Source organism: Thamnophis sirtalis, unplaced genomic scaffold, assembly GCF_051295495.1.
Source record: "Thamnophis sirtalis isolate CommonGarterSnake01/CBP01778 unplaced genomic scaffold, rThaSir2_p1.2 scaffold_11, whole genome shotgun sequence".
NCBI lineage: Eukaryota > Metazoa > Chordata > Lepidosauria > Squamata > Natricidae > Thamnophis > Thamnophis sirtalis.
This window is the reverse complement of record NW_028261391.1, coordinates 25,959,809-25,986,721: the sequence shown is the minus strand read 5'-3', so window position 1 is coordinate 25,986,721 and position 26,913 is coordinate 25,959,809. Positions and strand designations below refer to the sequence as shown.

At 38.6% G+C, this 26,913-nt stretch overlaps 1 protein-coding gene across 1 annotated transcript; it reads right to left on the bottom strand.

Moving 5' to 3' along the window:
- Positions 1 to 49: 49 nt before the first annotated feature.
- Positions 50 to 26,422, bottom strand: IGSF10 (immunoglobulin superfamily member 10). The gene is made up of 8 exons (XM_087725380.1): positions 26,380 to 26,422; positions 25,982 to 26,131; positions 25,646 to 25,899; positions 16,343 to 16,472; positions 15,506 to 15,896; positions 9,742 to 14,100; positions 6,453 to 7,356; positions 50 to 2,228 (listed from the first exon to the last, which is right to left on the bottom strand). Exons 3-8 carry the CDS (start codon positions 25,867 to 25,869, stop codon positions 302 to 304), a joined length of 7,935 nt encoding a protein of 2,644 aa, XP_087581506.1. The 5' UTR covers positions 25,870 to 25,899; positions 25,982 to 26,131; positions 26,380 to 26,422; the 3' UTR covers positions 50 to 301.
- Between the last annotated feature and the right edge of the window lie 491 nt (positions 26,423 to 26,913).

The following is a 26,913-nucleotide window of genomic DNA, read 5'->3' as shown; positions in this document are numbered from 1 at the left end:
AAATAAAAACTAGCATTTAAAAATCCATTATTGTGCTAAATATTTTGTATTGCAAGTATCTTTAGAGAATATGTTGTCATTTTTACTGTTATTTTTGTTGGAAACTTAAGTGCCTTAAGTTTTTAAGGTTACTTTTTAATATTGTCTTAAAATCAACACTAGGTCATAATGCAAAACCTTCCCAAACCTAAATGTCTTTTAGCTTGACAACTGTAAAGTTAGAATTGTAATAATAGCACCAAAATTGAAATGCCTTTTGACTGGTTTTGATTAAACATCTTTGAAAGCCAAATGGTCCATTTTAGACTTTATTCCCTTTTGAAATAACTTGAAGATATGTCACTGTGAAATCCCTGCCAAACTGATTCTTAGCCACACATTTATATATGCCTGAATTTGATGAATTTGGATTGTGAATTATTAATGTTCCTTGTGGGTGAATAGTCTCACTTCCAGATAGTTGACCTTTGATGCCTGTGAAAAATAATGAATGGTTAGGCAGCTCCCATGTAATTTCTGGATCTGGTATCCCGAATGCCATACAATGAAGCTGAATCGCCAATCCAGCCACAGTATGAATATTCCTTGGGGGTCGTTTTGTAATCCTTGGTGAATGTCCCACAATCGTTACAAAAACAACTACCTTTGAATCACCAATATAGTTCTGAGCTTTGCACATATAACTTCCTCTATCATGAATATTGGTTTCTCTAATAAGTAAGGTACCATTCTCCAGTAATGAATACTTCCCATTAATTTGAGGCTGGTTTAAAACAAAGCCACTGGGGACCGTCCATATAATGTTTGGCTTGGGACTTCCAGTAGCGAGACAGTGAAGTGATAAAGATTCCCCATTCATACTTTTTATTTCCCCTCCAGAGTGGAAAAAAATTGTGGGTGTTTCACCAGTTTCCAATATGATCAACTTTTCAATGTAGCCTACTTGATTTTTAGCTGTACATCTGTATTTTCCTGCATCTGCTTTAGAAAGTCTATTGATGACAAGGGTGCCGTTGCTTCCCAAATAAAACCGGAGTGTTCTAGTACCAACGTAGAACCATGTACCATTTGGTAATATCCAAATTATCTCAGGACGTGGGTTTCCATCAACAGAACAATTCAAAAATACGGCTTTTCCAGGTTTTGCTATAACTTTCTCATTAAATGGGTTCCTGAAAATTGGGCGCCTTAGAATCTCAAGGACTTCCAAATGGACTACCAGCATGCTTTCTCCCCCATCATTACGTGCTACGCAAATAAACTCCGCCGTATCTGAGGATCTTACATTGCGAATTTCAAGAGTCCCGTTCCTATGTATGGTTATCCTACTTCCATAGTATGGGGCTGTTAGGAAAATATTATCAGGCATGATCCACATAATCTGGGGCACAGGATCTCCTTCAGCATTGCAAGCTATTTGCTTTTTTGAGTGTTTTATAGCTGTTGCTTTAATGACAGTCTTGTTAGAATACAAACCATTGATCAGAGGTGGCTTAGAGATTACATCTAGTTTATAAACCTTGGCATCATCTCCACCAGAATTGCGTGCTACACACATGTATTCTCCAGCATCTAAAAGCCTTACTTTAATGATTGACAAAGATCCATTAATATGGAGACTATATCTCTGAGTAGAAGCTAAAATCATTTTGTTAGAAGGCAACAGCCAAAATATTTTAGGCTTAGGTTCCCCTATAGCATCACAGTCAAAGAATGCATCATCTCCTGCTTTTATCTTTGCATAGGCCTTTAAATTCTGCTTGATACGAGGTGCAGCTGCAACCACTTTTATCTGCACTTTCATCTCATCTTTTCCCAGTGTATTTTGAGCATGGCAAGTGTAATCCCCCTCTTCCAGCATTCCAACCTTATTGAAATACAGTGTCCCATTGTTAAACAGAGTATACTTCTTCAGCGTATGTCCACTATCATCGGCTTGCATTGCGTTATTGATTGTTGTGCCATCTGGCAGACTCCAAGATATTTCTGGCTCAGGAGATCCTGAAGCTTTACAATCCACTTTGAAGTCTTTCCCATAAGGTACCAGTTTCTTAAAATACTGCTTGTGATCAATTTTTGCAGGCTTCATTGTCACGCTGACTTTCAAAAGGGTGAAATCATCGCCCATTCTGTTTCGTGCTACACAAATATAATCACCTGCATCCTTTTCTGTGATTGACTCAACAGCTAAGGATCCATTAGGATACACGTGGATTTGGCTTCCCATTCTGGAAAAAAAGGGGAAAAAACCAATCATTTATTTTCAGGTGTATGTCAAAGGTGTTGATTCTCATAGTAACTGAATAATTCTTAAAAAGCTATTCAAGAATTATAGGCTTGGAAGGAACCCAACTCAAAGTCCCTTATTGGTAAAGGAATTCAAATTAAAGTATTCCTGACAGGCAGCCTAAATATTTCACCTAAGCTTACCCACTGTGAGAAAAAAATTAATTAGCTGTCAGAGTCAGTGCTGATGAAATATAACTTACATTAGTGGGGTCCTAAAAGTGAAAGCAGTAGTTTTGTATTTAATACAATGGCTGCTAAAATAAATTTTGCAATTTACCTAAAGATATTTGTTTGTTTAGTTCTATCACTGCCCATCTTAGTCAAGTATATAACAATTGAAAATATAAAAAATAATAAAACAGTAAAATACAATGGTTTGGGTTCTTGTTGAACAGTAAGCAGTACTGTAAGTAAGAAGAGAGTCCGTTTGGTCTAGTGGTTAAGGCACCAGGCTAGAAAAGGGGAGACCATAAACTCTAATCCTGCATTAACCATGGAAGGCAGCTAGATGATCTTGAGCCAGGGCACTCTCTCAGCCCAACTCACCTCACAGGGTTGTTTTGGGGAAAATACGATGAGGAAATAATATTGGCTTCCTGGAGTTACTTATAAAAATAATAATACAACATAAAAAAATTCTTTAAAAAAAGAAACAAATGAAGTTGCCCTCAGAACTAGTGGAAATACTATTATTAAGTGGGCTATAAGGCAGGCTGTAGGGACGCGGCTAAGTGGCTAAGATACTGAGCTTGTTAATCAGAAAGATCGGTAGTTCAGTGGTTTGAATCCCTGGCGCCGCGTAACAGAGTGAGTTCCCATTACTTGTCCCAGCTTCTGCCAACCTAGCAGTTTGAAAGCAAGTAAAAATGCAAGTAGAAAAATAGTGGAAGGTAACAGTGTTCCGTGCACCTTCGGTGTTTAGTCATGCCGGCCACATGACCATGGAGACTTCTTTGGACACCGCTGGCTTTTTGGCTTTGAAAAGGAAATCAGCACTGCCCCCTGGAGTTGGGAACAACTAGCACATATGTGCGAGGGGAACCTTTACCTTTACCTATAAGGTAGGCTGCACAAAGAACATCTGACATATACATAGATAGAATTTCATGTAATAGGCAAGTTTGCTCTATAAATCAGGTGTGATACTTTCTCTCCAAAATTACAAAAGGTAAGTCAAAAAGGAGGCTAAAGAAAAAGCTGTGCCATGTGTCACATGTGTCAGAGTCTTTTAGGTATTTAGGTATTTATTAATATTTGTATGCCGCCCTTTTCCCTGGGGGGACTCAGGGCGGCTCACAATTCAGAAGGAGGGGGGGACAAACCAAGTTACATATAGGACAGTACTTCGTTAAAAAACACAACATTCATACTATTCGGGTACGGTGAGGTTTTTAGCCCCAGGCCTGTCGGGACAGCCAGGTTTTAAGGGCTATGCGGAAGGTCTGGAGGGTGGTGAGTCCCTCAACCTTTCTGCTTTTTTTTCTGATTAAAGTTTTTTATTTTTCCATTTTCATAAGATATAATACTATTACATAACCAACATCATATTGTATTGTTAAATGTTTACATCAATTCATCTTACCAACAACTCCCAAAAACCAATTATTGGCTCTTCTGCTCTCCATACACCATATTTGTACTTTATCCATCACTTTCTTCTCCCTCTCTCCTCCCCCTCCCTACCTCCTTTCTTCCCTCTGTCCTTTTCTTCTCAACTTACCCTTCTTCTCTCCTTCTCCTCCCTCCTCTTAACATTCTTTATTTCTCTCTCTCCCTCTTTCCCCCTTTGCCCTCTCCCTCTCTTCTTCCTTACCTTTCTGGTCTACTTCCCACTCTTCATCTCATTTACTTGGTGTATTTCTGCTTCTGAGCAAGCTCCCTTTTATGTTGATGGTATTTATAATTCTTTTTCAATATACATATTTATTTTTTCTTCTCTTTTTAGTAAAAAAAGTGATATAACATAAAAGTATACATATATACTCATTGTGCTTTTAACACACACACACACAAACACAAACACACACACACACACACACACACACACAAACACACACACACACACCTAATTTTGGTAGAGCTGTAGACCTGGTTACAATTCCCAGCTATTCTCATCATTATCTTTATGTAGTTATACATCCTTACATGCCCCAATTTGTGACTCTGTCTTTTTATCACAATATTTTCCCATTTCTGCTTTTGTGGACCAGCAGGGGGGAGGGGGAGAGAGCGTCCAGCAAGCAGGTGCATGCTGCTCTATTTGTGCGAATGGAGTGCACGTACATACACTTTCCTGCTGCTTATATATGGGGTTGTGTCCATGCAAATGCACACTTGCCTACCCACTCCTTCTGAAGTTTGAATCCGAATGGCTTATGGCCCAGTAGTGGGCTGTGGCCTGGGGGTTGGGGACCCCAGTTCTATGTAATACCTGCTTGGTACTAAAAAAAAAGTCTACCTTCAGTTATATTTTCTCAAAGATTAAACAACATACTCAGTTCCCTCAATCCCTCTTTACAAGGATTAGTTTCTAATCCCCTAATCTTCCTTTCTGATGTTCACAATTAGATGCAACACTGAAGTAAACTTAGTGAAATTGTTACTTCATGTGATTGTGAACGTAGACTTTGAGAACATTGCATTTACCTAATACCACACATTGCTTTTTGCTACATGGACAAACTTTCTGATAGGACCATTTTACTGTGGAAGGCCCAAACTACCAGCGCTTTACATGTCAAAGAATTTTCTCTAGCATTAACATTTTATTATGCATTAATATTTTTGCTGGGTAAGTTCATTGCTTGAATTTTCACCAACAATGTGTTACTTTAATCTGTTAAGAAAATTATCCTAATGAATATAATATGTCATATGGCCTGCTCATCCCACTTGCCAACAGTGAGATATTCCAAAGGAAAATGTGTTTGTATTTGTGTTTGTTTTGGAAGGGAATTGCTGGGGGCTTGTAGCATTTTGTAATAGTTTAGAGAGATTTCCAAATAGAAATCATCCATCCCCAAACACTGCTTTTCTCAGGACCTCTGCCACCAGTCATAAAAGTACTTCCATTGTTTATGATTTAAAGGTGGATTACTCCTTTATCTGATTGCAGGAGTGAATAAAAGTGAACTAACATCTTGCAATTATCTCATTTCCTCCTCTTTATGCATCCAAATCAGTGGTGTGTTTCAAAAATTTTTGGAACCTATTCTGTGGGTGTGACCTCCTTTGTGGGAGTGGCTTGCCAGCCATGTGACCTGGTGGGACTGGCTTGCCGGCCATGTGTTCTCTCTCTCTCTCTCCCTCCTTTTGTCTCTCTGTCCCTTTTTTCTTTTTTTCTTTCATATTTTCTCACTCTTTTTCTTTCTTTTTTCTTTATTTATTTCTTCCTTTCTTTCTCTCTCTCTCTCTCTGTGTCAGTCTGTCTGGCTCTGTGGGGGGGGGCAGTGGTGGGTTTCAAAAAAATTTGGAACCTCTTCTGTAGGTGTGGCCTGCTTTCCGGATCCACTGGTGGAACCTCTTCTAACAGGTTCGGTAGATTTGACGAACCGGTTCTACCGAATAGGTGCAAACTGGTAGGAACCCACCTCTGATCCAAATATATGCTTGTGAATTTAATATTAACAAAATATATAACTCTACCTAACTCTTTATCTTTGTCCATCTATTGTATTATTCCTATTTCATGTTATTTCTAATAATTTGCTCCTGGTGTGATTATGGACAATAAGTAGTTATTTGGAATATTTGGTTATTTATATATTCATATAGCAGGGCTGTTCTCAGGAACTTACATGCTCAGTCTTAAATTACAGCTAGTCCCAAGCCCAGCAAGTAAGCATTTGGCTAATTATTTTATTATTTTATAATTATAATTATTTAATTATTTTAAATTAGTTTCTTCTATCATTCTCTATCTATCATTCTTTTATTTACATGCATTCTCTTTTAACTAATTCTAGCATTTCAGTTCCCCTTTTATTTTTCTATCCTATTCCACTTACACACTAAACCCCTCTACAGCTTTTCCAGTCACTAATTTTCCCCATCTCCTTGCCATCTAAGCAGCTCAAACAACAGCCATAAAAACCTTCATGTCAGAAAAAAATCAGTCAAGGCCAGCTGGAAACTGTTCTAAATTAATTTCCAAAAAAACTTACCTGTGCCATTGGTCAACCACAGCTTTGGAAGGCAATCTCCATATTATGCTGGGTTTTGGCTCCCCTATAGCTGAGCAATTCAGAAGTAACCTATTCCCAAAATTCAGCTGAGTCCATCTTTGGGATGTAGCTGCAATTCGTGGTATTATATCTTGATGTTCCACTTGAAGTAGTACTACTCTCCTTTCTGAACCTGTGGAGCTTGTCGCTATACATTCATATTTACCGCTGTCAGAAGGAACTATATTCCTGATAAGAAGTGTTCCATTAGGGAACAAAAAACCCTTATCATTTAGATAAGGGTGCAGTGGTTTCACCTCTGTTCCATCAGGGAAAACCCAGTGAACAGTTGGATGAGGGTCTCCTTTGACAGTGCAAGGAAACTTCAAACTTCCCCCCATGGTCTCTAGTATAAGTTGCTTCTTATTTTCCAGTATAATGGGTGGTGCAGCAATGACTTGCAACCTTATTGCCATAGTATCTGAGCCAAATGGATTATCTGCTCTGCAGGTATATATCCCTCGGTCATAAACATTGACTTTCTTGATCAGTAAAGTGCCATCTGAGTGTAGAGAAACAGCCTCATTTTCCACTGAAAATTCAGAGATTTGAGTTTTGTTTGCAAGGATCCAAGTTATAGAAGGAATGGGACGGCCTTCAGAGGCACACTTCATAACTGCTGGCTTGCCAGAGTGAACAGTAATGATCTTGGAACTTTTTCCTAGAATTCTTGGTGGATAGGTAACCACAGACAAAGTGACCAGAAGCTTGTCTGAACCTTGTTGATTGGCAGCCACACACAAGTATTGTCCACGATCCTGGATGTTTGTATTCTGAATGGAGAGTGTACCATTGGGAAGAATCTTAAATCTGTTACCATATTTGTTTTTTGATGCATCAGCTCCTGTTTAACCAAAAAGAAACTAATGTTAGATTTATTAAAATGTTGCCCATTGCATGGCTTGTTAGAGTATTAATTTGCAAACAAGAAAATAAGATTCTGAATTTCTTCATAAAATTCCCTTTGGATTATCTTGTCAATTTAGCTTTTTTCCCTTAGAACAACTATAGGCAGCAAATTAAATATCTCAATTAATGTCATATACATATGCTGATTATTAGGTTTAGCTATGCTTCTTATACCCATTAATCAGGCATGTATTTACTTTACATTCAGAGTATATATACATATACATATACATATACATATACATATACATATACATATACATATACATATACATATACATATACACACACACACACACACACACACACACACACACACACACACACACACACACACACACACACACACATATATATATATATATATATATATATATATATATATATATAATTTTGGAAAAAAATTTTTTAGTCTAGCATCACATAACTGCATTCATATATTAATCCAAGAATCTTGATCTAACCAGTATCAACAATAATGTGATGTTTACTTTCTCTTGTTAATACAATGGATAAAAATAAATACTTGCAACAGCTTCACATAAACACCCAATAATGGTTTATTGTAAAACAGCAAAATTTAGCTTTAAGATTATTTATGGTTATGATTTATTTGAATTATTTGATTATTATTCCAGGCTTTTGATATAATGTGATGCTATCCCTCCTTAGATTATTTACCCATTTTGATCAAGAAATGGAAAAACAATGAACTGTGTATACTAGCATAAGGCCTGTTTACATTAAGGTTTATAGGGCAAGATTCCTGGCTTAAAGTGCTTTCTTTTATAGTTTATTTGGAAAAATTCTTATTGGCTCCATATCTACATTATTTATACATGCATGTTTTCATCTAGTTCAGGAAAAAGCAGAAATATTTCCTCATGGGATGAATTATATTATTCTGGACCAGAGAAAACATATTACACTTTAATGCTTTTTTATGCAAAGCTGGTGCTTTAGGTTTTTGCACAATATGCCGGTGGAGTGTGATAATTAAGGCACTGGCAAGAAAGCGGGAGACTGAGTTTCCCCTGTTAGGTGCAAAACCAGCAGCATGGTCTTAGGCCAGTCATCTCTTTCAGTTGAAGGATGCAATGGCGAGCCACTTCCAATAAAGTTTGCCAAGAAAACTTCAGGGACTCATTGGACAGTTGCCAGAGTCAACCCTACCTTAAAACTACACCTTACTGCACTAAGAACAGGGGTGGGATTCTAATGGTTTGGACCAGTTCGAGCGAACTGGTAGCTCTGACTATCAGCTGGGAGCGAACCAGTTCGCTCTGAATTTCACCCGCTCCTGTGCTATACTCACCTATATTCCCTTTTCTAAAGCCCACCTCTGACTGGCCTTGCCTCCATCTATTCTCTGCCTCCCGAGTCCCAGCTGATTGGGAGGAAATGGGGATTTTGCAATCCAAAGTGGATCGCTGCACCTCAGCTGTTTTCCTCCCCAGCAGTAATGTGGAAGGTGATTTCTCTGTAAACTGTGCACGCGGGCGCAGCGCATGTCTGGCATTTCAGACACATGTGTGAGCGAAGCAAACTGGTTGTTGAACCAGTAAAATCCACCCCTGATAAAGTGTATATTTCATATACTATTCTCTTAAAATACTCTAGTTTAAGTAAGATCCTGGTTAAAAATGTTTTTAAGTATAGCTGTTCAACCTAATAGTGCAGAATTACCTCAGAATCATTCTGAACATTCTGAGTATGGTTTTGGAGCAACAATACAGTATCACACCATTACTTTCCATGCTTAGAGAAAATTTAGCTAAAATCTGGATTGTTATTATTGTTTTTTTTCTTTATATACATTTATTTTTCTGGCACATGTAATTCTTTTCCATTTTATGAAAGTTAGATTTGAGACAGGCCCAAAGTCATTGTTAGAGTATTAATCTAACACTGTATCACGTTGTGGTTATTCTTTCATCATTTAATTCTAGGACTGTGAACATGCATAAGAAATTAATTTTCCATGCTTCACTTCAGTCACATCTTCAGAGGTGGTATTCAGCAGGTTCTGGAGAACTGGCAGCAGAAAATTTGAGTAGTTCAGAGAACTGGTAAATACCACCTCTGACTTCCCCTGTCCCCATCTGCTTCCCGAGTCCCAGCTGATCAGGAGGGAATGGGGATTTTGCAGTAACCTTCCTCTGGAGTGAGGAGGGAATGGAGATTTTAAAGTATCCTTCCCCTGCCATGCCCACCAAGCCATACTCATAGAACCAGTAGTAAAAAATGTTGAATCCCACCACTGTACATCTTGTTTATGAGAAAAGAGAACACATGTACAATATTAATTTGAAAAGCTTACCTGCTGGTAACTTGGTCCAATGGATGGTTGGTTGAGGATTACCACTGGCTTCACATGGAATGAAAGCATCTGAATTAGCCAGGACAGTAAACACTGCAAATTTTCCTCCACTTATTCTGGGTTTTGCCAATCTGGTTTGATAGAATGAATTTAAACCTTCTGGATTGGTGGTGGAGGCTACATGGCCTGTTCTTTCAGACCAGTTTCTGATGTAATTGTTTTTATCTGTCTTCCACAAAGGAGTATACAGGGTGGAGCTTTGAGGTGATTTTAATACAGTGAATGTGTTAATTATGAGAGGTTTTCCAATATCTCTGATTTTAGAAAATGGAAACTGCCGTGAAATTTTACCCCATCTGGGAGACGAAGTAGTTTGTGTAGCTTGGATAAGCCTTGTTTGGGATAGTAATGGACTAGTGGTCATGTAAATTGCATTAGTAGGAATGTGTGGATTTATCTCATTTTTTACATGAAGAGCTGTTTTTGTTATTTGTGTTTTTGGAGCTGCAGTTTGTTCCACATATGGGTAAGCTTCCTTATTCACTTGTCTAGTAGTTTGTGCTACTTTAGTAAACTTTGGTCCAGTTGTTACCAAGGATATGTATGATAATGCTGTGCTTATCTTTGTTGTATCCCATGACATTTCAACCTGTGGAGCTGTAGATGAAAGTTTTTCAGTTGACAGTTCCATTGGTGGCTTAATGGTATAAGCATTGTCCAGGGATTCCTGAGTGGTATTTAAGAATGTATTGTCTTTTTTTATATCTGCTGTGCTAAGAATTGCTGGTTGTGGTGTAACTGCATCTATATCCATAGTGGTGAATTTTGGAAACAATTCAGTCAGTATGCGACTAGGAGGTTCAGTTACATTTTTTATTGTTTTCATAATAGGAGAAGGAATAATTTTTTTAAAGGGTATTACAAATTCTTTGATCGAAATGTTTCTATGGAAAGGCATTGACTTTTGCAGAGGTCTTCTCCTCCTTTGACCCTTCTTTCTTTGTCTTCGAAATGTTTTGAGTTTGAAAATCTTGTTTGCAGAAGTGGTAGCAGGATTATGAATCAGTTGGACTGTTGTAGTATCAGTTTCTTTATTAAGATCAGTTGTAAGGTTGTACATAAGCCCTGGGGATTGTGATTCTGTAGTACTGAGTGATACTATTGAATTGTCTTTTAGTAATGATATATTCTCACTGATATGTGTGATATGATATGAGTCTATAGGAACATCGGTTTGATTGTCACTTTTGGAAACATCAGTTTCATATATTGGTGAATTTTTGAATGTTGGGCCTGAGGTGTGAAAATCTATAACAGGTATTTCAGATGTGGGTTTTGTTTGTATTATCAATTGCTTCTGCAGTAGCTCTTTTTGGACATAGCTGGTAACAAAAGCATTAGGTGATGGTATTTCTCCATTTGAAACACTGGAAGAGACATCATGGGTACTAAAAGAGGGAATAGTGGATTTGATCATGAAAGGTAATATATTAGCTCCGGTAAATGTACTTTTTCCGTTAAACTTAGATTTATGGATATCAGTTGTGAATTGGATGTTATCTGATTGATCTATACCAGGGATTGCTTGATGTATATCTGATTTTACTTTTCTTTGTGGAGCAATCTGGGTGCTTTTAGAGAAGAAGGGGAGAGTTGTAGAAGCTTCATACACTTCATCTGTATCTATCTTGTTATTTGAGGATATCACAGTGTGACTTGAAATTGTTGATTTTGGATACTGAGGTTTGATTGATGCATACATAAATGTTTGTGGGCTAAATGATTCAACAGATATATTAGAAGGAGTTGGTATGCTTATTTCTGCAGGGAGAGTAAGACTTGAGCTTTCTGGAACAAACCCTGATCTAGGAAAAGCAAATCTATGCCCTGCATTACTGGGAATACGGTCAGGTCTAATAATTCGTCTTCTTCCAAAGGTTTTTCTTCGTCTGCTGTACCATCTGGGGAATGGACTATGAGTTGCAGAATCCTTAGCTACCTCAATCTGTTGCTGGGTAAGAATAGTTGAGCCTGGAGATACCTGAAATGTAATTTTTTTTCTACTGTAAATATATCCATGTTGCGATGTATCATTAGACAGACTGATTGCTGTTGAGGGCACTTGATGGTTTGATTTTTTTGACACTTCCTTAGCATTTTCTGCCAATAAATCAGGTTTTTCAACAATTTTGTGTGAAATTATAAATTGGCTATTATTAGTAATAGCCACTGTTGGTGTTACTGTTGGCTTGCTTTTAAAATAGACATTAGCTTCTTCAGATGTTACCAATGTCTGAAAAGAATTTGAAGTGTTTGCTGCACTGTTGGGTTCTTTAAACAATGAGGGCATTGTTACTTCCATCAGGGTTGGTGGCGTAGGCAGTGTTTGATATCTTTCAAGGCTTATTCCTTTTATTTCAGGTTTTGGCTTATTTAGCCAATTCTGGTTCGTAGGTGTCTCAGACTGCATAACCATAGAACTGGTTGCTGAAGATTCTGATTCTGTAACTGTGGTATGTGTTGCAAAAGAGTTGTAATTATCTGATATACTTCCAAATTTTGCTGTCACTACATTTCCTGATGCTTCTCTCAAGGTGTATTTTGAAGGTCTTCTAGTTGCTAGAAATATAAGTTCTTCCTCGGCTAATATATCATCTCCAGATATCTCTTCTTCATTTCCTGAGCTCTTTGAAGACAGAAATATATTTTCGGTTGGTTTTACTGTTATATTTTCTTGTCTTCTTAACAATGTGATATTCCTTGTTTTTTCTAAAAATGTCGCCCAATGCAATGGATTGATTCTCTTGGTAGAGAGACCAAATCTCTTTTGTCCTCTAAACCTTCTGCTTATCTTGCCTCTATTGATCCTGTATACTTCTTTGTAGTTGTTTTTGGTTTTATTTTGTATGTAATAATTTGTAAATGAATTTTGCGTGGATGTTTGGCTGGTTACCTCAGCAGGAACCGAAGGAAATTTTTTAATTTGACCATTAAAGTCATGTTCTTGGTTGCCAGACCCTTCCGTTGCTTCACTACTTAGCTGAGTATCTTTTTTTATGAGGTGTTGTGACTTGCTCAAATTACTTTTAACAAGTAATTGGTAAACCAAATAATCTACACCATATTTATTGGCCATTATACACATGAAGTGGCCATTGTCTTGTCCTGTTATTGGTTGAATTTTTAATGTGCCATTGTCAAACAGAAGTTTATTTTTAAAAGAACTATGAAGAATCATGTTTCCTGGTATGACCCAATTAATAGAGGCACTTGGGCCATCTGTAGAGAGGCAGGGAAGATCAATACTTTCACCTAAAAATACTGAAAGCTGTTGTGCATTTAAAAGTTTGTGCTTAAGACTTGGATCTATCACTGTAATTCTAAAAGTTAAGACATCAGCATCTTCATAGTTGGTTCCTATACAGTGATAAAGTCCAGTGTCAAAATGATCTGCTGAATGTAGTGAGAGCTTACCAGATTTTTCTATCACTATTCTTCCATCTTCACTTACATATGGAGCCTTAACCTTGGTCCCATCAGGTAATAGCCACTCAGTTACAGGGGCAGGGTCTCCAATTGCTTGGCAATCCAATTCTACAGAACTATTGACTAAAATCGAATATTCAGTTTTGGAATTCTTGTCTCGTAAGATCATGGCCCACGTTTGTTTGGTGGGCTTTGGGACATCATCAGGAAGAATGATTTGAGCATCTATTGAATATTGGATATGCAGCATATTGAGTGTAGTTGTGGTCCTGTCCAATTGCATTGACACTTGATTCTGCATCAACCAAGGAGGCTCAGCTGTCAGTTCAGCTTCTATGTCGGTGAAAAGGTCTTCATTTTTAGAATCTATTTGTTTGTACTTGTAACGAATATAAGGCATTTCTGTTAATAAGTGTTCCTGTCTCAATTTTAGTGGAGAATCACTATAAAGAGCAAGAATACTCCACAGTTGATGAATACGATTGTGGTCAATGCTACACTTAAGAAAAGTTGACAATGATATTTCAAGTATCGTGTTATTATCTGTTTTTGTAAATATAACTGGAGACATTTCTGAAGGTTTCTGTACATTACAAACTATGTTTGCTTGATTTCCTGATTGGTCTATTAAGTTTAATGACACAGATCCTATAGGGGCCATAAAATCTTTGGGAGACACTGAAGTGAATTCTCCATCATCTACCATAGTTTCAGTTTTCAATTTTAAATCTGTGTCTATACTTGGTTTACTACAATTAAATGAAGGTAGTGGAATTTCAGTTAAGTGTTTTTCTTTAGAATTCCTGGGGTTGGTGCACAATGGACATTGCAGTGCATCTGTAGCTTCTTTGCCTTTTTTGCATTTTACAACATCTGGAAAGAAAGAGATCAGAAAAAGTAAATTGATGTTCTATTGTAGAACAAAACAGTTTCTAATCAGTTGAAAGATATTTCTGGTACCAGTGAGGCAAGCATTTAGTAGCCAATACAAAACATAATTGGAAGGAGCAAAGTAGGCCCTTAAATCCAAACTTCTTATGAGAAATTAAAACTGCAAGTTGTGTGATAACATTTTTTGTTCTCAAATTGTTTCTTTTAAACACATTTCTATTTGCCACTTCAGCCTCCCCAAATTGATTGACAAACTTTGTCCCTGCCCCTTTTGTTGTCACCACATTCTCCAATGTTTTCTGTCATCACCATCACCACCATCTCTGGAAAGTTAAGAGACTGAATTGTGACTCAAACATTGCCCTGTTCTGCTTTACATGCAAACTATAGCTCAGTCAAGTGCATTTTCTCCTTTCCCCCCTGAGTGAAGAACCTTCTACGTGGCTCAGATAAATATCATTATAGTATTTTAAATTCAGTTTCATCTCATGTTGATTTATAGGGTAATAGATTTCTCACTTGGTTTTGTGTTAACTAATAAAAATTTGTCTACTTCATTACTCAAGTCATTAATAAAAATATTGAAGAAAATGCGGTGACATCCCATCAGATGCTCCATCTAGTTGTGCAAGCAGGCTTCAACAATCTTATTTTTGCTGAATACTTGGTGTTCTCTATGCTTGGTTATTTGTTAGCAGATATTTCATTACTTGACTATGTAACAACACCAGTGCAGGTGATTGTGGAGGTTTTTTCCTGCTTATATACAATAGGCTGCTCTGCCACTGTTGGTGGCAGTGTAGTTTTTTCCTTGTTAGTTTCTTGAATAGGCTATTGTTTTCTGGTTGATTGTCTGATGTTAATTCCTGCAAATTTGGATGTTGGCCTACTAGAAAGGGTGTGTTTTGATCTTTTAGTTTCCTTCTTCTTTTTGCTTCTTTTGAATGATGTATAAATATAGTTTATCTGTATGTGTCTATTGATGGTTGGTTTGTCTTAATCACAAACTTCCAGGAATTCCCAAGTGGTTTTGTATTTAGCCCATCTGCAAGCAAACAATACCCTAATCAATGAACTACCAAAGAAAAAACCGCACCACACTAACCATGGCATAGAAAGCATAGTTCTATGGCTGTTGAGCAAAGCTCATTAATACTGATATTACCTAACTGGGTATCGAAAGATCCCTAAGCCAACAGCCAAGCTCAGAGAGCACCAAGGACTCCATTGTTCAACCATGAATTATATATATTATCTTCCATTTTGATATATTTTTTAAAGTATAATATATTCTCTCTGCATCCTGTCAATTACTGCAATTTTTGTGAGTGAGACCAGCAGACATTGGAGGTGTATTGTTGCAATTTATACAAAAGACAATATGTACCTGAATGCCTTTCTGCCCATTTGGCAAACCATTTCAAAGCACAATCACAAGTCCAAGGGTTTCCATGAAGATAGAGACTTTCTAGTTCAGACATATATGAGAAAATGTCTTGTGGCAGAGAAGTCAGGAAGTTGTCTGACAAGTAGATATGCTTTATGGCAGATGTTCTGAACACCTTGAGGTACCTCAAAGTGACAAAAGTATCTGGATGAAGTTGTTTAAGTAAATTTTCTTCCAAATGGACTAACTTCAATGATGTGAGACCATAGAAAGATTTTGGGTTTACAAATTCAATTTTATTATGATCCAGGTGCAAACGTACCAAAGCCACGAGACCATGAAATGTGTCTGCTTGAATAACTTTGATTTGATTATAGCTCATCTTTAAGATCTGTTGATAAAAAATTGAATAAGAAAAGAAATCTAAGCTGAAGTTACACGTAATTCAAAAACTTCTAAAAAGTGATTTTCAGAATGACACAATAGAATATGATCTCAATTCACACATTATGCTAAATGATGTTGTTTCATTGATGTTGACTTAGTATGTTGTATATCCCAACAGTGTGGTTATTCAATAAATTGTGGCTAAACCATATTTAAACCTATGAATGAACTTGTAATTATGCTCAGTGAATCTTATTTTTTATCAAAGATGTTTAGGATTTATTCAATGAGAAGAATGATGAAAATGAAAGGTGAATAGAGTGTAATAAACTTAGATCTTACACTCCTCATAACCATTCTCCCCCTCCCCCACCCAACAACAGGTTTGAGGGCAAAACTTTGCCAACTCTAAACAAAATCAGTGATGGACAATTTCCAGCTTAATCTTACCTTCAACAAATGTAAATCAGAGAATGTCTTGTCTTGAATTGTATGTATCTGATTACTGTGCAACATCAACAATTCCAGTTTGTCCAGGCCAGAAAAATCTGTCTCAGTCAGCTTAACCAAATTGTTGTAACTGTAACAAATATTTCATTCCATATCTGGGTTTAGTTAGTCAGCTATAGTTTAAACATTAAACAAACAAAAATAGAATCTCTGTTCTGAAGGTGTTTAAGCAGACTGTAATTAGATTTTGTCATTTAAAATTGAAATTACTTTGATCAAAGCAATAACAAATGAAAAATATGGCTCTTGTTATCATGCACTCGGGTATGACCTAATCAGTGTTAAATCTATACATTTTTCTGTTGTTCCTCTCAAAGTGTTCTGATAATAAAAACAATGAAACACTCTTTCATATAATACATTTATAAAATTACACTACAAAACAAAAAAATACCATCAAACCACCATGAACACAACACATATAAATGGAAGAATTAGAAAAAGGCTTAGAACCTAATTTCTTAAAGACTGTTTAATACAAGAAGTCCTCGACTTACAACAGTTCGTTTAATAACTGTTTGAAGTTACAACAGCACTGAAAAAAATGGACTTATGACCGTTTTTCACCCAACTGTTGTGACATCCCCATGGTCACATGATCAAAATCCAGGCGCTTAGCAACTGGTTCATATTTATGACAGTGACAGTGCCCCAGAGTCATGAGTTCCCATTCTGCAACCTGACATAGACAGTGACGTGCGGTGAGGTTGATACCTGGTGAGGCTCAGCAGGGCAGCGGTCGGCCTCGGCGGGGGGGGGGGGATTTGCATCGCAGGAGCAACCAAGCGCTCGGGTCTGCAGCAAAGGCGCTTGGTGGCTCCCACGATGCAAAGTGCCCCACTGCCCTCCCGCTGTCCCGGCCTGCGTCCGCTGCTTCTCCAAGCCGCGTAAGGAGGCTGCATAATGGAGGGAAATCGCCCCGGAGTGGCCTGTCGGGCTCAGCGGGTCGATATCCTATTATCGAGCTGTGCATATCTCTTTCAACCACCTTGCAAACACTGGCCTAACATCTAAATTATAGGGCCCAAATTCAGATAATTACTTGATTAAAACCTATTACACTTATTAGGGTGGACTATCGACCGGGTCTGGGCGTTCGACCCAGTCGCCAGATTGCTTCGCTTGCGCGCCCCTTCCTAGCTCCTGCTGCCCCCGGCGCCCCCTCCCCGGCCCAAGGCAGCCCGGCTACCCCCGGGAGAAGCAACTTTCTCCAGGCAAAAGCCCCCAGCATCCAGCGAGTGTCTTCCAGCCAGTCCCGCCTCGCTCTGATCTCACCTGTCCCGGGCTTACGTGCCCAAAGCTAGGTTGGATTCTTCCCTCCTCCGAAAACTTCCCCGCCAAGCACCCAGGTCTGCAGCAAAGAGGCAGACTCCTCCTTCTCACCCACTCCTCTCTCCTCTGAAGCACACCCCGCCCAACGTAAGCGTGCTCAAGAAGACACGATTGGCTGCTTCCAAATCAGGAGGCGGGAGAATTAGTGCCTCTTTTCCATCTGAACTTCTTTGCCTTTTAACTCTTTATTAACTTTTAGAAGGCGAACAATTCCTTATGGAAAAGAGGCCCCGAGTTCTCTCGCCTCCTGCTTTGGTTAACACTAAGCAGACACCAAGCCACTGTGAGCTGGAATCTGGTAGCAACTATCTTGGCTTTAATTATTTTAAAAAAATATTTAAATTTCTTTCTTTTTCCTGAGGAGACTGGTGAGACTCCGCCTACCTTGCCTCTAGTTACTGCATGTCCCTGGACATAGAGCAGCATAATAGTGAGGGTTTAACAGGGCTGAAATTGATTAATAGCAGCAAAACACGAAGTAAACTAATACATTTTATTACACTATAATGTAAATAAAATAAATGATTAAAATGTATTGTACAAGATAATAAGTAAAAATACAGGAAGGCATGCTAAAAACAAGCAACATATTTCAAACAGAAGGGATTTAAAGACGAAAAATCAATTTACCAGACATAACATGCTGTGTAAAAAGCACAAATTTTGTCCACTGGAGAATTGGATGGGAGTTCCAGAATAGAGGAACAATTTCCTAGCACATTTTCTCTATCCCACCATGGGAATGATAAAAGGCTTTCCCAGTTTCAATTCTAGGTAATTACAGTTATTGGGAACCATGAATCATATCAATTTAATAAATAATAATGATTTGGTGTTTGTTGCAGGGTGGAGCTGTCATCTTGTTCCTATGGTTTCTTGTTTATGAGAATACTTGCATACGAACAGATTACTTGAACAGACTTGAAGAAGATTCTTATAGGCAACAAGAAATCACACGCTCTGTAATCTAGTGAATTCCCCACCTCCCGAGTACTGGATATACTGTCTGTTCCAAAAATCCCTTTTATGGATTATGAGGTATCACACATGGGAGAATTATTCAGTGCATTCTGTACACTATATACAGATTCAGAGTTATGTTTCTACTGTATATTATTTATGAAATGAAAAGACGAGGAATAAATCTATTCCTTTCCTGACCTCTGCATCTTAGGAAATAAAGGGGAATTACGCGATACACACTAAACACCAAAGGCATTCATGAACAGTGATCATCTTTCTTGCTGTTGCTTCATGTTTGTAAACTCCAGCGGGCCTCTGAAAGCTTAAATACTTGTTCACTGCCAAAGTTTCAGAGAAACTGCTGAATTATAAGTGACCACTAAAATATAGCTGGTTATCAAAGCAGCCTCAAATTATGGTTCATTGACAAAGATGGTTCTGTGAGCTGATTTGCATATGTAAGTTTTAAACAGATGCTATAACTGCTTTGATCTGAAACTGTTAACTATAACATTTGCTGGGGGAGATGTGGGATTTAGATTTCCCTTGGTCAACATTTTAAAAATGTTATATACAAAATTTTTAAAATGTTTTATACAAAATAGAAGCTTATTGCATACTAAGTTTGAGTCTATATTCTATAGAAGTGATGGCTAACTTTTTTGTCCTCAATTGCTGAAAACGCGCACCTGTGTGTGACCGCGTGTGTGCGTACCCACACCCATAATGCAATGCACCCCTCCCCCTTCTCATGCACGTTTGACCCCCGCACATGCACGTATGATCCCCCATGCTCCCACGCCTCCCACGCATGTGTGCGACCCCCCCCCCTTGCACATCCTTTTTTGGGCTTAGCAGATCTCCCTGAAGCCTCCTGGGACCAAAAACTGGCACATCCCCCACAGCCCATTTTGGGCCTAGCAGGCCACCCTGAAACCCGCTAAAACCAAAAATGGGATGTGGCGGGGCTCTCCCCTGCCCTCCATGCACATTATCCCCTGCACATGCACATGCCTCTCCCGACAGAGACCTGAAAGTCAGCTGGCTGACTGGAGGTGTGCACACATGCACAATGGAGCTAGGCTGGGTGATGGCTCACATGCCAACAGAGAGGGCTCCACATGCCATCTGTGGTACGCATGCCATAGGATCATCATCACGGTTCTATAGGATCTACTAAAAATAATCCATCATCTTCCTTCCTTCCTTCCTTCCTTCCTTCCTTCCTTCCTTCCTTCCTTCCTTCCTTCCTTCTTTCATCCCCTCCATTTTATGAGATGGCTCCAACTATAATTTGAATAGCCACATTCAATATAGCTAGGAAAACATAAACATCATGACAACTATAGTTCCCAGAATCCATCGTTGATATGGATGTATACAAGTATTCTGATTTTGTCTTCTTTTTCAAAAGCAAAATGAATGGTTCTGCTCATGGCTTAGAATGTATACTTCTTCCAAGCAAATATGGTTTATCTTAACTGGCTGCATGTCACATATAAGAACTTGGCTTTTAATTATACTGTTTCACTATTTAAATCCTTATTGGACTTACATGTGAATGATTGAGTTCAAACTTCATAAGTCATAATCAGGAATAAAAACTAAACCTGGGGTCAGGAATAGCAATAGCAGCAATAGTACATAGATATATACCCCTTCATAGTGCTTTTACAGCCCTCTCTAAGCGGTTTACAGAGTCAGCCTATTTCCCCCAAAAAATCTTGGTCCTCATTTTACCCACCTTGGAAGGATGGAAGGCTGAGTCAACCTTGAGCCGGTGAGATTTGAACTGCAGAACTGCAGCTTGCAGTCAGATGAAGTAGCCTGCAGTACTACACTCTAACCATTGTGCCACCTTGGCGCCACAGGAAGCTGTGGCTTTCAAGACATATGTAGCTAACCTAGATCTGACAACTCCATTCTACTTAAATTATGCTACCTGGAGTTGCTAGAATTGTGGTTCATAATATTTAGACAGTTTCTCATCTACCCCAGATAATTTTAATCTGGTTTGTTTCCTAAACTCTCCCAAGCAAGTCAAAAATTAGAGTAAAAACAAACCAGCAAACAAGATAAATTTATTTTAATGTCACATGGAACAGCACAAGGTTTATTCTTTATTATATTTGGGACATTGTTAAGCTTAATTACTGAAAATTTATTTACACAAATAAAACATTATTTAAAGCATTTTGCAAACTTAAAATTTGCGCACTTTTAATCTAAACTGATACAATAGTTATTTCAATAGTTAAAAGCAAAACAAAAATGATTCCTTCTGCCTGTTCACCCGGCTCTTCATTGCTGACCAACCACAGTATCCTTCTCTCTTATTCGACAGTTAGAAGGTAACTGTTTCTGAAGATATCTTATATTTTTCTCTGCAACAACTACAAAAAGTAGTGGAATGTACCATACACCTATGCATTCTCTGGTGTAATGACACATAAACTTTATTATGTTTTTAAATAGAAAATGAAATCAAATTCCAGAGAAAAACTGCAGACTACAGGAGTCAAGAGTACTAATCAGGTGACCCTGAGAACCCACATAAGCCTCCAAGTGCTTCAAGAACCGTCTAAAAGGATGCAAATGACCAGCTGTCTGCAAAGAATATAAATCCTTCCATTCCCCACTATCCTGTCAGAGCTGAAGAAGCTTCTTGGATGAGAAGTGAAACATCTTCAAAGATGTTTCACTTCAAAGAAAAAACAAGAAAGTCCAGTTGCCTCCTAAAAAAGCACTTTTGGGACAACCATGACTTGGATGACTGAGAATTTCTACAGATTTACCGTAAAACAAATTCTGGTTGAATCAATTTATGATAGATACTGACAACACATCAAGGATGCCATCATCTTTGATGTATACCAGGCACTCTTACCCACCTGCCTTTATTATTTTTCCTTTTTTAAATTAAAAAAATAAACCCTATCACAATCAGCTCCCAGTCTTGTGTATCCTCTCTATTTCCAATAATGACTCTGGAACTCACATTGTGCTTCAGTCATTCAATCATTTGAGCCAAGGTGGCGCAGTGGTTAAATGCAGCACTGCAGGCTACTGCTAGATCAGCAGTTCAGCGGTTCAAATCTCACCGGCTCAGGGTTGACTCAGCCTTCCATCCTTCCGAGGTGGGTAAAATGAGGACCCAGATTGTTGGGGGCAATATGCTGACTCTCTGTAAACCGCTTAGAGAGGGCTGAAAGCCCTATGAAGCGGTATATAAGTCTACTGCTATTGCTATTGCTATTGCTATTCTAATTCTTCCTGATCCAATGCACATTCATTTACCAGGATTGCCTATCTGTAACCCTTTTGATTTCTTGTAAACTTGTGCTTGTCATGATACCGTAGTCACCTTATTTTCTCATTCTATTTTCATTCGTTTTTATTTTCCTAAGCCTCATGGGCTTCTCTGGTGACTCTTACCTTTGTTTTATGTGTACAAAATAGCTAAGGTTCAGATACATTATTAATGCTTTCAGTGAGCATCACATCTGTCTGGTTTTACTCCAGAGAGAAATGGAGGTTTAATCCTTTTGCAGTCCAAAGAATTTCCAGCAATTTTCTCCAGCACCAAAGTTCAAAGGCATTTGTTATTAATTTATTCAGTCTTTCTGATGATCCAATGATCACTGCCATATTTTACAACTGAGATAACCACATCTTTGGCAACATGTACGTTTATTTTATGTTGTCACAGAGTGATGTCCTTGCACCTGGATATGTTATTTAGATTGGCTGTGATGTTTCTCTCCAGAAGCATATTATTTCAATGCAACAGCACCATGCTGTTACTGATCCTATGAAGATAACGTATGTTACTACTGCAACTTCTTCTTCATCTGTTTATATCAGAGTGGCATAGCAATAGCACTTAGACTTATATACCGTTTCATAGTGCTCTTACAGCCAGAGTCAGCTTATTGTCCCCAACGATCTGCATCCTCATTTTATCCACCTCGGAAGGATGGAAGGCTGAGTCAACCTTGAGCCTGGTGAGATTCAAACTGCGGAACTGCATCTAGCAGTCAGCTGAAGTAGCCTGCAGTACTGTACTCTAATCACTGTGCCACCTCCGCTCTTCTACCTAGTGATATAGTTTTAGGTTTTCTAAATTATTGACTGGGAGTTCACTTTTTGCATTTTCTTTTTTTATCTTCAACAAGACATTCCTTAGGCTTCCCTCATTTCCAGAATTAAATCAGTATCACCGGCATATCTAAAGTTGTTGGTGTTTCTCTAAGCAAATTTCATTCCAATTTGTAGTTCATCTAGCTCAACTTTTTTCATGCTATAGTCTTCATGAAAGTTAAGTACTGTAAATAAGGTGACAGTATACAACCTTGGAACATTCCTTGCCCAATTCTGAACCATTTAGTTGGTCATATTCTGTTCTGTTGCTTCTTGATCAATAGGTGAATGGTTCAATAAATAGATGAGATGACACTAGCACACTCATATCTTTAAGAGCCAGCTACAATTTGTGGATAGCATTGTGAAAAGCATTCATATAATTAATAGAAGGAGGAAAAAAACTTTTGGAAGGTCCTTGCCTTTTCCATTGTGCACCAGATGTTTGAAATCTTGAGAGCCTCTGTATCTTCTAAATTCAGTTTATATACGTGATTTATTTACTTGACAGTTTTGATTCCATGTACTGTTGTAATCTGGATTGCAAAATTTCAAGCACTATTTTACCAGCATCTGAATTAAGAAAGCCAAATGCCCCACATATCGGATCCATTAAAGGAATGACTATATTTCTGCACCATGCTTGGAACTATATCCACTCACCCAGAAACAAGACAAAGAAAAACTGGATTGATGTACATTATTAGGCAGGAGAAGGAGGAAATCAACAAACTTAGATTTTTTTCTGCTGTTTAGTGACTGTCACACAGATTATGGTAATAATTTTGTGAATAGCCAGCAATCATCATTTCTACTTGTCTAAAAATCCTTAGCCATAAAGGCATACAAAAGAATTTGGATGCATGCGTTTTAATTTATCACTATAGGCAAATTAATCAATAGCTGAAATCTTCTAGATGAATGCCAGGAAGCTTCTTGCCATTAGTTGTTCTGAAAAGATTTTATAACAGTGAACATGTTAGTTGTTCTCATTACTATTTCTTATTGTCATGCAGTCATAATTTTCCTGACCTTTTTGTTCCTATCAATTTCACTAAAAGAGATGAACAAGATGTTGTTTCCAATTTTTCCAAAAGAAAGAAAACTGATGAAATTCCAAAAGAAGAGAGTTTGGTGCCCCTCCACTGTTCAATATCCAAAGTAGTGCATACCATAAAGAAAGATCTGGCTGTTTACATTTGACAATTTATAATAAGGATGAAACCAGTTACATACAACCTCTTAGTGTGTGACACTATGAATATAATAACTAACTGCTTTCTTTTAAAACAGTTGTGACTTCTTGCATAACAAGACTTTTCAGTTACCACATTTTCCCATAAAAAGCTACTTTCGTGGTTTCTAATAGTGCTTGTTTATCCCGCAAGTTTCAAAACAATGCTCTTGTAAGGTAATTGGAAGCATTGTGTAACATTGTTATTTAGTTAAGAGGATCCAGTATCTCTCTAGTAATCTGAGCTTCTTTCAATTAAAGTAAGCAACTACTCTAGAAGGTATAAAACACTGAGTAGGAGTAAGAATGATGGATAATAGAAAAGAAAATAGCAATAGCAGTTAGACTTATATACTGCTCCAGCATTCTCTGAGTGATTTACAAATGTCAGCACATTTTCCCCAACAATCTGAGGTCCTCATTTTGCTGACTTCGGAAGATTGGAAGGCTGAATCAACCTTGAGATGGTCAAGTTCCAGTTAGCCTGCAGTATTACCTTCTAATCATTGTGACACCATGGCTCCTAACATACAGCACCCTCAAAGTGTAACAAGTAAATTCAAAAATATTAAGAGAGATAGTTTGGTCTAATAGTTAAAGCATCAGACTAGAAAGTGGGGGAGTGTAAGTTCAAGTCCCATCTCAACCATGAAAGCCAGCTGGGTGACCTTCAGCCAGACATTCAATGGTGTGATCCTACCGATTTAACAACCGGTTTGCTGCGCGCGTGCACAGTTTACAGAATACTTATCTTCCAGATTGCTGCTTGGGAATGAAAACAGCTGAGGCGTGGCAATCCACTCTGCCACGTGACTCAGCTGCGAAGATAAAGGTAGGTAAAGTGCAGGGGCAGGTGGACGGGCCCACTTGCAAGTGGGAGTGAACTGGTTCTCTCTCAATTGAACTTCGAAGCTACAGGTTCTCCCAAACAGATCAAACTGGTAGAATCCCACCCCTGCAGACCAGTGGTGGGTTCTGGATCCTGTTGCAACTGGTATGGTGCAATAGGCCCGGCATCCCCCACATGCACACATGCAGCATGTGCGCACATGTGTGCATGCATCCTTATCTCCGCGACACCTCTGCGATGTTCCAGCTGCTCGGTGGAGCATCGTGCAGGCTCTGTACACTCCATGCATGTGTGCGGAAGTGCCGAAGAGCTCAAATACAGGTAAGGAGCTCAGTTGGGGGCCTCCGGAGCACCGTAGCGGAATGGTACCCATTGCTCCCAGCAGGCACCGCTACACCTGTACTGGAGCGTACAGTCTGCAACCTACCACTGCTGCAGACACTCTTTGTCAGCCACCTAGCTCATCGGTTGTTTTTGTCGGGAAAATAGGAGGAGGAATTTGTTTGGGATAGATTCACCATGTCAAGTTATTTGTAAAAATAATAAAGGCGGGATAGATACAAATAAATAAATAAGGTTTGAAATAATTTCTTAAGCATCCTGAAAAAAACGTAGAAAAAGGGAAGCCACTTTCATAGGAGAAGGGAAGTTCTGAGAAGCTGCAAAACAAATTTTAGCACAGCATTACTAATTTCAGGATTTCAGCATTATCATGCAAACCTACCCTAAATTGATGCGTTCGACATTTTGAGAGATGTGCAGTGGGATGGTAGTTAGATACCGGAAGGTGCAGTGGACTTCAGTCGGGACATAGCAGGCACAAAGCTTAGGACAGGCACTGGTGCCAGGAAAGACAGCCAAGAGGAACCCAAAGAGGACTTCTACTGCATAGGGATGGTTTCCTCTTTCTCTTTTCATCTTGTGTGACAAAGGTTTTAAAATGACCATCCTTCCAGCCAAGTGAGAACAAAGAATACTCTAGAAAATAACACAACAGAGAGCATCAGATTAAGATGCCACATCAAAAGCTTGTGGCTTTGAGCAGGCTAGTTTTACTTACGTTTTTCTAAGCAGTTCTACAGAAAATCTACACATTTAATCTGCAGCCATTGGATGTTTTGGAGACCAGAGATTTGCGCGCTATTCTTTTACAATTATACCAACATTCTAATCCTACATCATTCCATGCTCAAATAACGGTCCAACATACCTAAAGAATGGTGGATTGGAGAAAGCTGCCATAAGGGTTACTTCTTCAAGGAAAAAAAACAATCAGCAGTTTAAATACCCATAAGCATTAGTCCCCAATTAATGATGGTAATTGGAACACAAATACATTGCTAAGTGATATGGTTATAAAACATGTCATATGGCTACCATTGCTTAGTGATGGCAATTCCAGCAGTCCCTAGGCAAGGACCCATCCCAATCCAGGCTTGGTCTTTCCCAGCCCTAAACCTCATAAAAGCTTCTTCTTCAACCCATTTGCCTATCTCTGCCGCTTTGGCCATCCTGTGCTTCACTTGCCCTTCTGCCCTTGCTCTGCTCTCCTTGCCACCCTGAACTCTTTATAAGGTCATACATAACTTAGACAAGGCCCCATGTGGCCTTGGGGAAAAAGGACTGGCAACGGCCAGCAGCTGGCTCACCAAGCATCTTGGCCAGGTGCACTTTGTGAAGAGTTTGAGAAAGAAGATGGTGAAGATGCTGGGAATTGCAAGTGGAGTAGAGGGCCAGGCAAGGGCAGAGCAGCAGCTTGGATGGAGCATAAGGAAGCTCCATCCAAGACTGCAGACTGCAGAGTGGCCAAAAGGGGAAAAATAGGGAGGGAGATAGGTGGATGGGGAGAATTGAAGTGCCCTTAAAGCCAATAATAAGTGCAGGTGGGCTTCCGAGCACACAAACTTTGATCATGTGGACAAGCAGGTGCTGTAATGATTATCTTTGGGGACCATGGATAAATACTATTTGTTCAGCTCTGCTGTAAGTTTA

Excerpts from the sequence above, each read along its gene's own strand:
- IGSF10 (XM_087725380.1), bottom strand. The coding sequence starts at position 25,869 with ATGGTCATTTTAAAACCTTTGTCACACAAGATGAAAAGAGAAAGAGGA. Across the intron at positions 14,101-15,505 it reads ATGGGCAGAAAGGCATTCAG|ATGTTGTAAAATGCAAAAAA; the intron begins GTACATATTGTC and ends CTTTCTTTCCAG. Across the intron at positions 7,357-9,741 it reads TTGGACCAAGTTACCAGCAG|GAGCTGATGCATCAAAAAAC; the intron begins GTAAGCTTTTCA and ends TTGGTTAAACAG.